This window comes from Haliotis cracherodii, unplaced genomic scaffold, assembly GCF_022045235.1.
Source record: "Haliotis cracherodii isolate W230 unplaced genomic scaffold, xgHalCrac1.p SCAF_11, whole genome shotgun sequence".
NCBI lineage: Eukaryota > Metazoa > Mollusca > Gastropoda > Lepetellida > Haliotidae > Haliotis > Haliotis cracherodii.
The window spans coordinates 27,529,392-27,548,611 of record NW_027266266.1 but is presented as its reverse complement, the minus strand read 5'-3'; the positions used below and the strand labels follow the sequence as shown (position 1 = coordinate 27,548,611).

Genomic DNA, 19,220 nt, shown 5'->3' with positions numbered 1-19,220 from the left:
AATTATATTTATCTCCGATACTATGCCCTCATCAGTATAGACACACACACATTCATACACACATACACACAAAATACACATATACACACCAACACACACATACATACAAACACATACACACATAGGTATGTATGTATGTGTGTGTTTGTGTGTGTGTTTATGTATGTATGTATGTATGTATGTATGTATGTATGTATGTATGTATGTATGTATGTATGTATGTATGTATGTATGTATGTATGTATGTATGTATGTATGTATGTATGTATGTATGTATGTGTGCGCGCATGTAGGTGTGTATGTAATGACAGTTAATGTGAGCTCTATGTCATTGGTATCACATATATGACTGCACTTCTACATACTCTAGATGACAGTATCATGTACGTAGATGAAGGTATGTAAGTGGATGGCATACTATCATCTACGTAGAAGATACTGTCATATACGTAGATGAAAGTATCTTCTACGTAGATGATAGTATCTTCTACGTAGATGATAGTATCTTCTACGTAGATGATAGTATCTTCTACGTAGATAGGGGGCACGGATGGCCCAGTCGTCTAAGGCGCCGCGATTCGCTGTGCAGAGTTGCATCCCCTGGACACGCCAGAAACCTATGATTGTGGGTTCGAATCCCGGTTCACCCCAATTTTGTTTCTAGGTTTGTCAGCACCATACCCGTGCTCGTGGGTTTCACCGAAGTGGTAAACGTCTGAGACCTGCATCATTTCGGGCTTTCCTCCCACATTAAGCTGACACGCCGTGATATAACTGGAATAATGTTAAAAGCGGCGTTAGACCCACCTCACTCACTCACTCAATTCTACGTAGATGATAGTATTTTCTACGCAGATGGTAGTATCTTCTACGTAGATGATAGCATGCCACAAACATCACATCACTTCCAATAAATGTCTTTCACTATGTTGACACCACCCTTTAATGACGATTGTACGATAAAGCCTATACCAATCATCCCTAACTTAACAGTTTTGTACGTTTGTCATCATACACACTATTTCTCGAATTGTACATGTGAAACGCAAGCTCAACTGACAAAGATCATTTCTAGTCAATTGGCGTCTTGGACACTACGGTAGTAAGGTTATTACAATTTACGTAAGAATTTATTACATTTTACCGCAAGTAGAGATTATTACAATTTACGTCAAACATTATTACAATTTACGTTGTTATTACAATTTAAGTCAAAATTATTACAATTTGTTGCAAGTATTACAATTTACCTTTTTATTACAATTTACGTCGTAACAGGCCTGTTTGCAATAAACGTTCTGTTCTGTAGTGAACTCAGAGCCACGAGACACTTCCAGAGCTTTCAACAAACTTTATCATTGACTGCTTGATTCAAATTATTTAAAGCTTTGGAGCCTAAATGCTTATGACATTTATTTACATGTTTTTTTCCTGAATAAGCGTTTTGCTTCTAAATAACGCTTTACATTTGTAATGTTTCTATGTGACGCGAAGTAGCTAATTGATCAAACGGGTTCTTTTTAAACAAACAATATTCATCATCGAGACATACATAAATGTCCCATTTGTCAGACAGGCAGTTGTCAAACAGCTAAAAACAACATTTCTGTCTGAGTGTACAGCAAAGCTACTGCCTAGTACATGCCTAGTACATGCCAATTACATGCCAATTACATGTACCTGCAACTGGAATCATTTGGTTCACCAATGTAATAGACACTCGAATGTACAAGACATGTGTGTTGAAAACTGAAAGGGATTATGGTATCAATCCTGATATTAATATTGTCTGAACGGCATTCTAGCCTCAGAAATTGTGACCGCAACTAAAAAATCTTTCTAATTGTAAGAATGAGTCTAGTTTTACGCCGTGTTTAGCAATTTTCTAGCAGTTTCACGACGGCGGGACACATGAATTCACACACATTATACCTAGCGAAGGCTTTAACCATCAGGTTTCCCAAACGTCAGGTTTGTCTGTCTGTTTTTGTGTGTGAGTCTATTCCCTGCACAACTGAAGCAAGAATACACTCCAACCGCTGTCTTTAATGAAGCCTGCGTGACGGTGCACAAGTACACATGGTTGACCGTTGTTAAAATTAAATCCAATGCATCCTTCAGCCGCATGACAGGCGTCCCCACATGCCCTTAGAGTTGTCTCCCCCTGGTAACTGGTGAAAGTGACCGGATCTAGACGCACTCCAATTTCCCTTGCATATCTGGAACCTATATTGGGAACAGAACACATTACTTCCTCCCCGGGTTTCAGCATATTAAAGTAAGTGGAATTTGTCAGTTATGCTGAGTCGCTGCAATGTTTGAGCCGGAGAACATAAAACTGCCCTCTCCACACTAATTACAGGCAACAAACACTTACTTTTTTTAATCCAAATTTACAGTTGGCGGGTGCTGCCGCCAGGGCAGGACAGGCCATGCTTAACCCTTTCACGAACACCTTGCGTCATCACTTACTTGGTTTGATCCATTTACATAATTTTCACCGCTATTTTGCCTGTTACGCCCATTAGAGTCTGTTTCGGCGTATAATCGAAACTGGTTATTCTCTGGCGTTGACGTTTTATAGTATGTACAGTAAGACCTCGTTACCTAAAAATCCATTGACACGATATATGGTCTTAGTTGATCCTTACCCGCAGTGTGTTTTTTTGTCGGCACAGCGCTCGTTTCGAAGTAAGTTTTATTTTATTTGTTTGTTTCTGTGTTTAACGCCGCACTTAGCAATATTTCAGCCACATTAGAGGTCTGTTAATAATCGAGACTGGACCAGACAACCCAGTGATTGACACAATGAGCATCGATCCACGCAATTGGGATACGATGACATGCATCAACCAAGTCAGCGAGCCTGATCACCCGATCCCGTTAGTCGCCTCTCACGATAAGCGTAGGATGCTGAAGACTCATTGAAGTAATTATAGGGATACCGTACACTGACAGATTTTGATGGTCACAAGAACTAAGAGGTAACGGGTTTTCATTGTATTTTCTTCACAGTAGGCATATAAAATGTAAAATAACCTATTATAACATGTAAAATATAATGGCCACATATGGTTTTATTCATTCATCCAGCTGGATGTTAACATCGCAAAGCCCAGTCGGGCTCCAAATCCGGCGATTCTCCACAGGGGTACAATGTGTGGAACCCATTTTGATGCCCCTAACCGTGATTTAGCTGCAACATTGCGAAGAACGGCCTCACAACTGTCAGATTGTATCACGTTGCACTTACATTTGCTTGGAGATCCATATCCATAGACTTGCATCTCACAGATCGCCAGACGCTCATTAGTCGAGGTAGGCCGACTTAGCTTGACGTGGCGCCCGAACTGAGGTGGATCACACCTGAGGCTGATTGTTTCTCCAGCTCCAACGGCGCCATTATGGGAACTGCAGAAACCCGGTGAATCGTTGTTGTCCGAAAATACCTCCACGAATACATCATGCAATCTCTCAGCTGCAAATACACACATATAGTAGGCATCGTTAAAAAAACATACATTGTAGGCATCGTTAAAATATACATAGTAGGCATCGTTAAAAACATACATTGTAGGCATCGTTAAAATATAAATAGTAAGCATCGTTAAAAATATACATAGTGGGCATCGTTAAAAACATATATAGTAGGCATCGTTATAAAACATACATAATAGACATCGTTAAAAACATACATTGTTGACATCGTTAAAAAACATATATAGTAGGCATCGTTAAAAACATACCTAGAAGGTATCGTTAACAAAACGTACATAGTAGGCATCGTTTAAAATATACATTGTGGGCATCGTTAAAAAACATACATTGTAGGCATCGTTAAAAATATACATGGTGGGCATCGTTAAAAAACATACATTGTAGGCATCGTTAAAAATATACATGGTGGGCATCGTTAAAAAACATACATTGTAGGCATCGTTAAAAATATACATAGTAGGCATCGTTAAAAAACATATATAGTAGGTATCGTTAAAAATATACATAGTAGGCATCGTTAAAAAACATATATAGTAGGTATCGTTAAAAATATACATAGTAGGTATCGTTAAAAAAACATATATAGTAGGCATCGTTATAAAACATACATAATAGGCATCGTTAAAAAACATACATAGAAGGTATCGTTAAAAAAACGTACATAGTAGCATCGTTAAAACATACATTGTAGGCATCGTTAAAAACATACATTGTTGACATCGTTAAAAAACATATATAGTAGGCATCGTTAAAAAACATACATAGTAGGCGTCGTTAAAAAACATATATAGTAGGCATCGTTAAAAAAACATACATAGTAGACATCGTTAAAAACATACACAGTAGACATTACACTTACACCGACGTGCACGTGTGTGTGTGTGTGTGTGTGTGTGTGTGTGTGTGTGTGTGTGTGTGTGTGTGTGTGTGTGTGTGTGTGTGTGTGCTTGTACTAGTCCAGACTATTTTGCCGATTTAATAGTTCTAGCCCACCGAGATACCATGCCACAGTTTAACACGAATACCCCACTCTGAGCCGACCAGTCCTTGTTTTATTCCCTTAATGCCAAGCGCCAGGCAGGGTAACAACAAGTATCAAAGTTTAAGGTCATGACGGCCGATTGGGTGAAATAAAAAAGAACGTCTAACGGTTACTTCCTTTCATAATTTGAATATTTTCATTCCTGAAATTAGTTAAACTTTTTTTTAATCATAAATGCCTAAAACCTTCCTCTGTATTATATATTCAGATATACATTAGTGAAATTGTTAATTGACGGATTTGTAAACGAACTGATATTTTTCATCTCAAATTTGACACTTACTATATCTGCTGAATCTATTTTCAGTTTGTGAAAATAATACGTTTTCATGTGCGTCAATGTAATCTGACTTAAGAAACCCGTTAATGTCGATATTTTCATCTCAACACATCCCAAGAGTAACACTGGAGAAAACACATCATAGGGATACCGATGGTCACGATGTCACACAATCAGCTGTCACAGCGCTTGACCATACGTTCCATGGGATTACTTTCCAGTCAAGTCAGGCGCATCTTCCCGAGGTAAGTGAGTTAACTGACTATAAAAGTCCAGTTCCACCCTTGCCGAACTAGGCTGGTATTATGGAGTTACATTTTGGGTGGGCCAACGAGTCTATGCATAGTTCAATCAAAATCGCGCACCGAAATCGAAATCGAAATGTCGTGCAGATTTCGGTCGATTGCAGGATTTTCAAAGCATGTGCACCGTCAACTCGTTGTCAACAGATATTTTCCAAGTCTTTTCATGTTTTTGATCAAGGTGCTCACGTGATTTGATGCACTTCGCTATGTAAGACCCGTTTTATCACAATATAGATCTTGATTATCAATCAGATCGTTTTGACTGGGCGCCACCATTTTGATTGAAACAAATGCAAGTGATACGAGAGGTGAAATCTGATTGGTCCATAGGAAAGGCTTAGAAGGAACGTAACTCGTAATAACCACTGGTGGCGCTACGGTCGAGCCCAGGAATTCAAGCCTAGTTCGGCAAGGGTGGAAACTGGACTTTTATAGTCAGTTGACTCCCTTGCCTCGGGAAGATGAGTCCGACGAGGAAGCCCAGTTCGGTCGTCGCACAGACCCCCCGGTATCGATTAACGATTTAAATGTATTATGTATGATAGTAAAATGCTTACAATATGTAAACAACAGTATAAGCGGTGGAGACATCTAACAGCTCCTCCGACGAAGAAAGCAAAGTCACCTCCCGAAAGGTCTGACCATTATTAGCCAATATTACTTCTAAATTACTTTGGCAATTGCGTTGAGAATATCAAGGCTACACGTCCTGGACAAAGTCTCTAAACAACACACCTTTTCGCAAGTCTGCACGACAGAAGCTCTGAATCATTCAACACCTTCCGTATTTACCAAATACAAATGCAGGACTCAGACGTTTACCACTTCGGTGAAACCCACGAGCACGGGTATGGTTCTGACAAATCTAGAAACATAATCGGGGCGAACCGGGATTCGAACCCACAATCAAAGGTTTCTAGCGTTCCCAAAGGACGCAACTCTGCACATCGAACCGCGGCGCCTTAGATGACTGGGCCACCCGTGCCCCCTCCCAAACTTGAAGACAGATCTCTCAGGCATGCATCATGCAGATGATGATGACGTCATTTCAGCTGGGCAGGACATGTTTCATGCCACCAGGAGGGAGTCTTCTACACAAAAGAGGTCCATCCACTCCTGCATCGCTGGCTGAAGTGTGTGGGCCTCGGAGGGGATTAGGTGGAAAAATAATAAGAAACCAACTTCACAAACGCTGTCCATCATCGTCAGGCTCAGAACTTTTCAGCCACCTTGTAGTTTGAAACTTGGTGTTTATTTAAAATAGGTCCTAAAGAACGCTGATGGGAATTGGTTGTAGCTACTGGCTGCTAAGTATGAAGGAGTCAACATCCAGCAAGATATGGGCGTCCGGAAAATTTTGATGTTGGCAATATTTGCAGCACAGATGAATGCACCAAGGCAATAGAATGGCAAGAATCGCCTTGGAGACTAATTGCGAGAGCTGTAGTTCAATTTTCGATCTCATGAATATTTGACATTTTGAAATGTTTTGAATGATGTGCAGTTGGAGTTAATGCGGGTGTTCCAGTTATTAATATTTATGTGACTGTTTCCGCTGAAAGGTCCAAGTTTTTATATGCAGTGCAACATTTACAAATACTCACCCTTTTCCGTGATTGGCCGTACGAAATGACAAGAGTAGTCACTAGTGTCAACAATAACATGTCCCTTTATATATGATATTCATGTATGCTTCATGTACTTGGTTAATAGTGTTCTACTCACCACAACAATCTCCCCTGTTGGTGACGTTGACGCTGGTGATGATGTAGGAGTCGCCTAAGTCGACACTGAGCCACTGTAAGGCGGATGCGAATGGAGTGTAGAAGCAGCTGCCGTCGCGATGGTACGGTGACAGGTTGCCGTCAACTGCCAGCTGAGGCGAGTTTTCAAATGTGCTTGCTGTTGCTGCCTTATTCAGCGCCAGGTTGACAGGATCTGCTTGCAGAAAGAGTAACACATACGTGTCCAGGATTTGCTAGTCCCAGAGGGCGACCACCTTTTTGTGATAATATAATCGTTTTACCTCAGAAGGATGTGATTAGTTATACATGTTTCACCACAGAAGGATGTGATTAGTTATACATGTTTCACCACAGAAGGATATGATTAGTTATACATGTTTCACCACAGAAGGATGTAATTAGTTAGACATGTTTCACCACAAAAGGGTGTAATTAGTTATACATGTTTCACCACAAAAGGGTGTGATTAGTTATACATGTTTCACCTCAGAAGGGTGTGATTAGTTATACATGTTTCACCTCAGAAGGGTGTGATTAGTTATACATGTTTCACCTCAGAAGTGTGTGATTAGTTATACATGTTTCACCTCAGAAGGGTGTGATTAGTTATACATGTTTCACCTCAGAAGTGTGTGATTAGTTATACATGTTTCACCTCAGAAGGATGTGATTAGTTATACATGTTTCACCACAGAATGAGTGAGTGAGTTGGGTTTAACGCCGCTTTTAACAGTATTCCAGTTATATCGCGGCGTGTCAGCTTAATGTGTGAGGAAAGCCCGAAGTGATGCAGGTCTCAGACGTTTACCACTTCGGTGAAACCCACGAGCACGGGTATGGTGCTGACAAACCTAGAAACATAATTGGAGTGAACCGGGATTCGAACCCACAATCATAGGTTTCTGACGTGCCCAAGGGACGCAACTCTGCACAGCGAATCGCGGCGCCTTAGACGACTGGGCCACCTGTGCCCCCGGTTTCACCTCAGAAGGATGTGATTAGTTATACATGTTTCACCACAGAAGGGTGTGATTAGTCTAAAAAAACAAAGAACAAACAATTCACTATACCAAATTACACCACAATAAACAAATACCGCACATAAAAAAATCCAAGCGCTCCACATGGTGGCCTAACACTACTGATACACGACACACTTCAAAGTTGGTTACAAACAAGTTCCAATTGACACTCCTCACATAGAAACACAAGCGTACACAATCTCGACAGAAAACATTAATATAATATTGATTAACATATACCATCAAACCACAAACCCTTTCGACAACACAGACCTTGAAATCCTAGCAAAGCACATCACAAAAAATACTATATTGTTAGGAGATTTAAACGCGCACCACCATAGCTGGACTATAGACACAGAGACAAATTTGGTAATCTTCTATACGCGTGGGCAGAACAAAAGGATTTCATAATCTTAAATGACAAATCCCCTACCAGATACAGCCCACAGGAAAACCAAAACTTCCTCACTGCAATAGATCTGACAATAACTACCCCAAATCTGGCAAGTAAAACTACATGGGAAGTATTTGACGACCCATGGGGTAGTGATCACTTCCCAATCTCAATAAATATCAAAACTGGTTCAAGTTATATATCAGAACGAACTTCACGAGATCGAAAATTTAACTACAAAAATGCAGACTGGGAGAAAACAGACAAACAGACAGTCAAAACCCTAATTGAGCACCCATAAATTATAGATCCAGACCCTGAAATCTTTTCCAAAAAATTAACAAAAGAAATGATCACTATAGCCACTAAGTGTATCCCCAAAACTAACCCCAACCCCCAACGAAATAAAGTTCCCTGGTGGACCCCAGAAATCCAAGAGGCTAGAAGACAAAGAAAACGAGCATTTAGACGCGCAAAAAACAATCCACGTGAACTGCCACACGCAAAACAACTACGAAACAGTACACACATGTTAATAAAAAAATCTGCAGTACCTTAAACACAACAAAAAACAATTCAAAGGCCATGTGGAGCAAACTAAAGGCAATAAACGGTACCAAAAACTTATCACACGTCCGCAAAATAGACAACCTAACAGATAACAAATTAAAAGCACAATCATTAGCTCAACACTACCAACATATAAGTAGTAACACAAACCAACCGCCTTCACTCCAAAAGAAACTGCTCACTACACCTGATTACCACCCCAAGCCCATATACCCTACAACGCACCCTTAACAATACACGAGCTGACACACGCTCTCCAAAGCCAAACCACGTCGTCTGCTCCAGGGGTGTCGTGCCGGGTTAGCGAAAATCCAATTTTCTCTAGTATCAGTAAGCGAAAACCCAAGTTGGGGTATTTGTCCTACGAAGGCGAAAATGAGTAATGGCTATAAAAACACCGGATTACCATAGTTTAGATTAGCGCCCGTGCTGTTCAAACAGAGGAGAGGAGAGGAGATTTACTAGAGAGTCGTTTCGTAAAAAAATAATACAGTTGGATGTTTAAACACAGGAGAAGAGATGATCAGTTTCTTAATTGAACAAACAATTAGTTTCTTAGTTGATATGGGTTATGATACCGATGGGTTTAGAGGAGAGTTCGTTTCTTAAGAATACATACAGTATGTATTTGATGGTATATACAAAGAGTGCAACTTATTTATATATGGTCAAAATGGCTAACGCACAAGTTCGAGTGACCACGGTTGATACCGTGCGAGGTGGTCAGCACTTGTTTTATGAGGGATTCAAGTTTCGTTGTAAGAAAACGGTCCGTGAGAAGAAGTATTGGAACTGCGTTGTTGCTGCCTGCAGAGCGTCGGTGATCACTGAAAACGGCATTCTTCAAGCGGCTTTGTAGGTTAGAAAATAATACACATGATCATGATGATAATAATCTTAAAGACATAGACTCAAAAGACTTTGCTTAACAAACTATTCACTTATTTATTTTACTTATTATTATTATTTATTATTAGATACCACAGGTATTTGTCACATGTATGTATTTGTTTATAGTTAATATTAGTTAAAATGCAATTATTTAATTGCAGGTGAATCATACCCACCAACCTATCCAATATGAGATGGAAGTGGAATCTTTCAAGTCCAAGCTCATCCACCGCACTAACAATAACGTCGAGGGGTGGAATCACAAACTCAACAAACTTGCCAGGAGGAGCCATCCGAACATTTTTGAAGTTGTTACGCTATTTCAAAGAGAACAATCCAACGTAGAAGTCGCCATTCAACGAATTGGAGCCCACTGGTCAGCACCACCCAGAAAGAGAAGATACCGGCTGATAGACAACCGTCTTCAGGCTCTGAAAGACAATCTCGTCAACAACGTCATCGGCGACGTTGAGTACACAGATCACGTTGGTGACCTGATCCACTTGGAGTGAATGCCTTGAACACAACGTGTATGCCAGTGCAACCGCAAATTTATTATAGAATGTATTTATGTATTTACCATTATATTTAAGATATAAGTTATTGTTGTTTTTGTAGAAATTATAATGTACATCTATGAAATATTAAAGTATAAGAGTTATTATATTTGTTAAATGTAAAGTACTTTTGTGCAACCATACTATACTTCAGCATCTAATAAATTACTACAGACAATAAACTGTAATTACGATATACGCATTTCTGTGTTTTTCTTGTAATTTGAGAGTCCCGGTATAGCAATATCCCGTGTTTACTGTAGACCAGTCTTACTGTAGCTTCACGAAAGCGAAGAGATTTTAGAGTTGATTATGGCTAGCTTTCGCTCTTCCGGCCCATAACCGCTTCAGGGGCAGTTGACATAACTGATATACTACTCAAAAACCTCAGCATGCACGGAAAACTTCTTCTACTGAAACTCCTCAATGCAGTCTGGGATACAACACAAATACCTACGACATGGAAACAAGCACTTGTAATCCCAATCAAAAAACAAAAGAAACACCCCCAGAAGTCAGAATCATACAGACCCATATCACTCACATGAAATATGTGCAAAATCATGGAAACAATAATAAATAAAAGGCTTCAACAGCACATAGACACAAACAATCTCTTACATGAAGACCAGAGCGGGTTCACACCAAACAGAACACCCTAGATCACATCATTCGAATTGAACACGACATCAGAGTAGCCCAGGCTAACAAACACTATCTCCTAGCGACTTCTCAAAAGCCTTTGACATGATCTAGAATGACGGTCTAATCACTAAATTGTCATACAAAAATATTGAAGGACGTATGCTAAACTTCATACACAACTTTCTCAAAAATCGCACCATAACTTAAAAGTAAACAACACACTTTCTGACCCACATCCCATCCAAAACGGTACACCTCAAGGCAGCGTTCTTTTTCCAACACTTTTCAATCTTATGATCGATGGCATATTCATATTCTTCTTCTTCTTCTTCTTCTTCTTCTTCTTCATATTCACAGACATCCACTCAACTATCAAACAGCTAAATTTGCAGACGACGCATCACCTTTGACTTCACACAAAACACTAGGTACAGCAGGCGGCGTCCACTAATGCCTACATCCACTAATGCCCACAGTCTACAATATACAAAGTCATGCACCAGTGATTTTCAGCGACACCTACTATCAGTGCTATCCAACCTCTACCTGGACAAGTCCACTTTAGTGGATTATGCCTATAGGCGACAAAAGACAGAAAATTGTATGAAGTCACTTTTTATTTCACATTGCCATAACACTAACAGAAATAATTTATGATTTCTGCATCGTTGCATTAGTTCTTATAGTATACACCAGCAGATATTTGCTGATTTCTTATATCAGTACATGGACAGAATAGCAGTGTACACTGCTTTCTGATTTCAATCATCATACGGTTCTTTATAAGAGTTTCAGCAAATGTCCTGCAGCATCTAGAAACTGAAGAGGTGACTTTCTGTGATGGACCAAGTCATCTTTCAGACGTTGGATCCTCTGGTCTATCTGGTCTACATAGACTCGCTTGCGGGGTGGAGGACGTGCACCATGGATATACTGGGCAATCTTAAGCTTGTTCCTTTCTGCTTTTTCTAGCTTCTGAAGGACTCTCGCAATCTCGTAGATGTTGGGGTGGGCTCGCTGAACAGTCTTGTTAAGGTTGGCATGCCACCCTTCAAGGTGGTTGTTGCTTCGAGGACAAAAGTTGGTGTGGTGAAATACCAGCACGGAACATGGCATTGTCGTCGACCCAAGTATTCACCATGTAGTCCTTGAATGACGTGATCTGGGGTGTATCAGGGGCATCCTGCGTCGAGCCAGGATTGTTGACTGGTAGCAGTGGTAGTGCAGCAGCACGTCTGACAAGGTTGTGGATGTCCGGATTGTACTGATTGACCATCTCCAAATGTTGAACCTTCTTCCACACTGCCTGCGTATAGTGGAAGAAGCACCCCCTGATGTCTGTACCAGGCAGCTCCTCCTCGACAGCTCGCATCACAGCAACTTCAAAGTCAGTCTGTATTACTTGTGGCTGTAGAGGAGCTCCTGTGATCTGCAGCACTGTCTCCTTAAGCTTCTGAAGGAGTCTGACATGTGTGGATCTCTGGCGATTGGGCAGCAAACAAAAGATCAGCTGTGGATTCAACTAACCCATGCACTATGTACAACTGATTCCACAGGGCTGGAGCAGAATAAAACGTTCCATCCATATATATAGTGTCCAACTGCTGAACAAGGTGAAGGCGGTCTTCGATGGCAAAGCACATAATCTTCTCATCATCACCATCGTTGACGCACATAAAGGGCCTGCCGTCCAAGGTCTCCTGCCAGGTACCCAGGAGCTGAACTTGTGCCAGTGACTGGGGGGAGGGCTGGAATAGTCTTCCTATGCTGCTTGTAGAGACCACTTCTCTTTGTATAGAAGGATGGAAATATTGCAGCTGCATCTTCTTCCAGTGTGGCAACCTCTTCCTCAAAGATGGCCTGGATTGGTGTTGTCTCAGCTTGGACTCTCTCTCTAAGAACTCTTAAAGTACGGAAAGTCGTCATATCTTCTCCTGAGTGGTTGTGAGGGCTGCGGTTTCTGTTAGTTCGGTTAATCCTCTGCTAAAATCACAACTACGGGGAGCATGGAGATCAACTCGTGTTCAGATCACAACTAGGAAGGACATGTAGATCATTTCAACAATAACTTGACACAATCCAGTTAGTTATATTTATGTTGAGAAATGCAAATCTCCAGCTGAAATGAAAGAGCATTAGTGGATGTAGGCATTAGTGGACGCCGCCCATCTAACTTAAGATCGCTCCTCAAAGAAATCTAATTTTGGAAGAGTTCATTCCTAGCATGGGTATGTTGTTTTCATTGTGTAGGCATTATTCCACACTGCTTTATTTTTTGGTAGGCAATAGTAACTGTAGACAAAAGTGGACGTAGGCATTAGTGGCTGGAACCGTACAGCACAGGAACACACCCAACAAGCACTCAGTGATATTGACACATGGGCAAATACATGGGGTTTTAAAATCAATACTGATAAAACAGTAGCCATACTCTTAAAAACACCTAACATGCAAAACTACTCCCCACCTTTAACGCTAAATAACTCCCAAATCAACTACAGCACACAAACAAAATTTCTAGGCCTAATACTTGACCAACACCTAACATACACAACCCATATCAAACACCTCATCACAAAATGCAACCATGATCTAAACTTAATGCGCAGCATACGGGGAACAAGCTGGGGAGCAGACCAGCACACGCTACCTACTGTCTACAAAACACTCATCCAACCCAAGTTAGAATACGCCGCACCCGCATACGACGCACTCACACAAGCAGACTCCAAGAAATTAGACTCAATTCAATACAAAGCACTTTCAATCTCACTAGGTACAGTATCAGGCACCGCACTTACATCCCTCTTAAAGCTCACTGGGGAATAGCTCTCCCCCTTAAACGCAAACAAATTACACTAAACTACTGGCCTACAGCATGTACAAACACATTGTTAAGCAGCCTCATAACAACAACGGAAAATCTACCACTAAGACAGAAAGTCAAATTAATAAAAAAAGACGAAGACTCCCATTCACCATTCGGCTAAACCACCTTCTCAAAACATACAAACTTAGAAACATAAAACTCACCCCTGTCATTCATGACTGCTCACCTGCCACCTCCTCATACTGACACTGGTCTAACAAACATCGCAAAAATAACATCAAACAAGCACCAACAATAAATAATGGCAATGGATTACATACAAGAACACTGGCCAGACTGGACATACATCTACACAGACGGGTCACACAACCCGACGGACCACACAACAGCCTTCGCAATTCACACAACCAAACATAACCACCACATCAGCACGCATCTCAAACCACCTATCCATACATACTGCCGAAAAAACAGCAATCTATATGGCCTTCATAATGGCAGAGACAATAACACAAAACAAACTTCTAATCCTCACATATTCACTTAGCTCAATACAATCAATTAAAAACAGAAATTACACAAACAGGCCACATCTACTTCACCAAATACTACACTTAACGAAAACATTAACAGAACAAAATAAACAAATCAATATTGCATGGGTACCCTCACATATTGGGATCACGGGAAACGAAAACGCAGATCAAGCGGCCAAACAAGCAGCAAAAATAAGTACATTAATTACCCACTTACATACAGCAAACATGAATATAAATCCATCATAAATAAACTAACAACCCAAGAAAACTTCAAACAACTGCACACCCCCTCCGCCACATGGACATTCAAAACAATAAGTAAACAAATCAATAAAGTAAATCATTCTAGCAACTCACGTAATATACAATCCGCACTAAACAGGCTATATGTAGGCATCACAAAATTAAACTTTCGCCATTCCACCGGGCTCTGCCCCACATGTCAAGTTCCCCAAACAATACAGCACTTATTCTACACGTGCACACTCTACTTACCACACAGAATACAGTACATCAACACACTAGATGCAAAATACACAAAAACTATCCACACACTCCTATCTCCACACAATCCCCCACATATACAAAAAAAACAATCATAAATTATATCACAAAAACAGAACTCATAAAACTAATCTAACACCACCCACAAAAGCGACACATACATCCAACCAACTTCCTAACGCATATAAACGAAACGCACACCCCATTCCCCTGCCCTCCACCCCATTCCCCTGCCCTCCACCTCATTCCCCTGCCCTGCACCCCATTCCCCTGCCCTCCACCCCATTCCCCTGCCCTCCACCCCATTCCCCTGCCCTCCACCTCATTCCCCTGCCCTCCACCCTATTCCCCTGCCCTGCACCCCATTCCCCTGCCCTCCACCCCATTCCCCTGCCCTCCACCCCATTCCCCTGCCCTCCACCCCATTCCCCTGCCCTCCACCCCATTCCCCTGCCCTCCACCCCATTCCTCTGCCCTGCACCCCATTCCCCTGTCCTGCACCCCATTCCCCTGTCCTGCACCCCATTCCCCTGCCCTCCACCCCATTCCCCTGCCCTCCACCCCATTCCCCTGCCCTGCACCCCATTCCTCTGCCCTGCACCCCATTCCCCTGTCCTGCACCCCATTCCCCTGTCCTGCACCCCATTCCCCTGCCCTCCACCCCATTCCCCTGCCCTCCACCCCATTCCCCTGCCCTCCACCCCATTCCCCTGCCCTGCACCCCATTCCTCTGCCCTGCACCCCATTCCCCTGTCCTGCACCCCATTCCCCTGCCCTGCACCCCATTCCCCTGCCCTCCACCCCATTCCCCTGCCCTGCACCCCATTCCTCTGCCCTGCACCCCATTCCCCTGCCCTCCACCCTATTCCCCTGTCCTGCACCCCATTCCCCTGCCCTGCACCCCATTCCCCTGTCCTGCACCCCATTCCCCTGTCCTCCACCCCATTCCCCTGCCCTGCACCCCATTCCCCTGCCCTGCACCCCATTCCCCTGCCCTCCACCCCATTCCCCTGTCCTGCACCCCATTCCCCTGCCCTCCACCCTATTCCCCTGTCCTGCACCCCATTCCCCTGCCCTGCACCCCATTCCTCTGCCCTGCACCCCATTCCCCTGCCCTGCACCCCATTCCCCTGCCCTCCACCCCATTCCCCTGCCCTCCACCCCATTCCCCTGCCCTCCACCCCATTCCCCTGCCCTCCACCCCATTCCCCTGCCCTCCACCCCATTCCCCTGCCCTCCACCCCATTCCCCTGCCCTCCACCCTATTCCCCTGTCCTGCACCCCATTCCCCTGCCCTGCACCCCATTCCCCTGCCCTCCACCCCATTCCCCTGCCCTCCACCCCATTCCCCTGCCCTCCACCCCATTCCCCTGCCCTCCACCCTATTCCCCTGTCCTGCACCCCATTCCCCTGCCCTGCACCGCATTCCCCTGTCCTGCACCCCATTCCCCTGCCCTGCACCCTATTCCCCTGTCCTGCACCCCATTCCTCTGCCCTGCACCCCATTCCCCTGTCCTGCACCCCATTCCCCTGTCCTGCACCCCATTCCCCTGCCCTCCACCCCATTCCCCTGCCCTCCACCCCATTCCCCTACCCTCCACCCCATTCCCCTGCCCTCCACCCCATTCCCCTGCCCTCCACCCCTGCCCTCCACCCCATTCCTCTGCCCCATAGAACCTTACATTTTTTTGTGTGGCTACCTTAAAATATCTCCACTATTCACGTCATTATCAGGACTTGATTTTTCAAATTCTCCCTATCTACTAGTACGGGAAACTGACTGACTGATGGCATTCATTCACCTGATGAAGGAGTGGACATATATATACTCCGAAACGTTGTGTCCCTCATAATAAGGAAGTGTACATCCATATATTTTCTTATGTGTATCACTTCTAAATGCCTTTCAAAGATCTGATAATTATCCTGTCTACATTTCCAACAAGAAGTAACAAATAATATATCTTGAAACAGATGGACGCCATTCGATGTCGCATGCCAATGTAGTTTCTCTCTTTAAAACACCAAAGACCCATCAACATATAAACTACGTTTCACATACATATATTTTGCCTAAATCCTTACCTTGGGCCACGTTGTCAACAATGGTTGCTGTAACGAAGATGGCAAATAGTAGAACTTGGCCTTGCAAACATGCCATACCTCTCTGTTGGGGAAAAACACTTGAAATGATTCTGGCGACAAAGATAGTGAATGTTGAGTGTGTGTTCAATAATTAATAAATATAGGCAAATGACGTCATTCAGGGAATGTTTATAAAAGCGTAAGAGACACCAAGGTACGACCAACGTACATTGTTTATTTAAGGCCTCACTCAGCAATATTGCAGCTGTATGAGGGCGGCTGCAAATAATCACTTATGCATGTCTATTTAAATAACACATGTCCGGTATTGCTCACTTATGCATGTCTATTTAAATAACACATGTCCGGTATTGCTCGTTTATGCATGTCTATTTAAATAACACATGTCCGGTATTGCTCACTTATGCATGTCTATTTAAATAACACATGTCCGGTATTGCTCGTTTATGCATGTCTATTTAAATAACACATGTCCGGTATTGCTCACTGATGTATTTCGACAAAAATAACATATGCCAATAATGACATACTCGTGTTTGACTGCTACGAAAAACATGTCTGGTGTGTTCTGGTATCGTTCCATATGCAGGAGGGAATGGAAGGGTGGTCATTGCCTTGATTCAGTCACACTAAGGGCAACTAAACTGGGCGGCAAAAGAAAGTATAGGTGGAGTTCCATGATAGATTAAAAAAGTAAGAAGAATTGTTGTGAATTATAATATAATCTGGGGAGGGGTAACAAAAGATTGATCAACCACAGTTTGAATGAAATTGTGCAATCACAGGTAATGTAAGCTCAAGTTAAACGGTGAGGTGAGGTGAAATTGGGTTTAACGTCGCGTCCAAGATTATTGCACTTATATAGCGACGCGCATGCACGTGTTTGCGTGGCTGCTTGTGCTAGTCCGGACTGATGCCGATTTATAGTGCTAGCTCACTGAGATACCATGCCACAGTTTAACATGAATACCCCACTCAGACACAGTATACTGACTCCGAGCCGACCAGTTCTTGTTTTAGCCCCTTAATGCAGAGCGCCAGACAGGGTAACAACAAGCACCATCTTTTAACGTCTTTTGGTATGACGCGGCCGGGGATCGAACCGCGGACCTTCCGCTCTCCGGGTGGACGCTCTACCACAAGACCACGGAGGCGGCCCTCAAGGTAAACAATGGTCGGGTAAGAAACATAATTTTCAAAAGTTGTCTGAAATGTCACCAAAAAATTGCCAGACACACTACAAGTTCATTGTCGACACAGTTGCCTTCAATAGCGTGTATGACGTCCAGCTGCCTCAATGCATGCTGTGATACGCCGCCTCATCGATGACGTCAGTCTTCTGATGACGTGGACTGGAATCCGTTGCCACACGTCTCTCATGGCCTACTGCAATTCTTGTCTGTTGACGGGAGGCTGATGGCGTGCTCTAATATGTCTGTCAAGATGGTCCAAAAGATGTTCAGTAGGATTCATATCGGGTGAGTGGGCAGGCCAGGGCAAAACGTCAACGTTCTGCTGGTTTACAAAGTTCCGAGTCAGTCTTGCCGTATGGGGCCTGGCATTGTCGTGTTGAAACAATGTCCCCTGCTGTTTGTTTTGTAAGAACGGAGGCACAACTGGCTGCAACACTTGGTCTCTGTACTGCACAGCGTTCAGGTTTCCCTATATAATCACAAAATCAGTCTTCTGATCTCCACAAATACCGCCCCACACCATGACACCTCTCCCGCCTAATGGATGGACCTCTCGAATATACGCTGGAGCCAAACGTTCCCCTCTGCGTCGATAAAGTCGTTCTCTGCCGTCATTTCGAAACAAGTTAAACCGACTTTCATCAGTAAACGGCACTCGACGCCAATTTCTCACTTGCCAGCGCCGAACCTGCCTCGCCGATCGCAATCTCAGGCGTTGATTTTGAGCAGTCAGTACCATTTCTCTGAAAGGACGATACGTTCGGATTCCAGCAGCACGAAGTCGTCGTAGTACTGTACGTTGGCTAATGGGATGTCCCAACGCTGTTGCTGCCGTCGCCGTCGTCGTTGCCGTTACGAATCTGTTTCGCAGGTGAATGAGCCGTATCTGACCGTCTTCCAGTGGTGTTGTCACTCCGGGTCGTCTGGTTCTAGGCCTGTCCTGTGTCCTCCCTGTCTGCCTGTACCGTTGATTCAGCCTGGCTACTGTCAATGGTGTACAACCAAACCTTCTGGCAATTTGGACCCAAATTTCGGCTATACCGATGGCTCTCTCTGCTCCTGTGACAGTCGTGGCATTTCTCTTGTGTGCTTTCAT

At 43.2% G+C, this 19,220-nt stretch overlaps 1 protein-coding gene across 1 annotated transcript; it reads right to left on the bottom strand.

Annotated features, from left to right (window-relative positions):
• Positions 1 to 15,167: 15,167 nt before the first annotated feature.
• Positions 15,168 to 16,391, bottom strand: LOC139454990 (loricrin-like). Its single transcript, XM_071236578.1, has one exon. It carries the CDS (start codon positions 16,389 to 16,391, stop codon positions 15,168 to 15,170), a length of 1,224 nt encoding a protein of 407 aa, XP_071092679.1.
• Between the last annotated feature and the right edge of the window lie 2,829 nt (positions 16,392 to 19,220).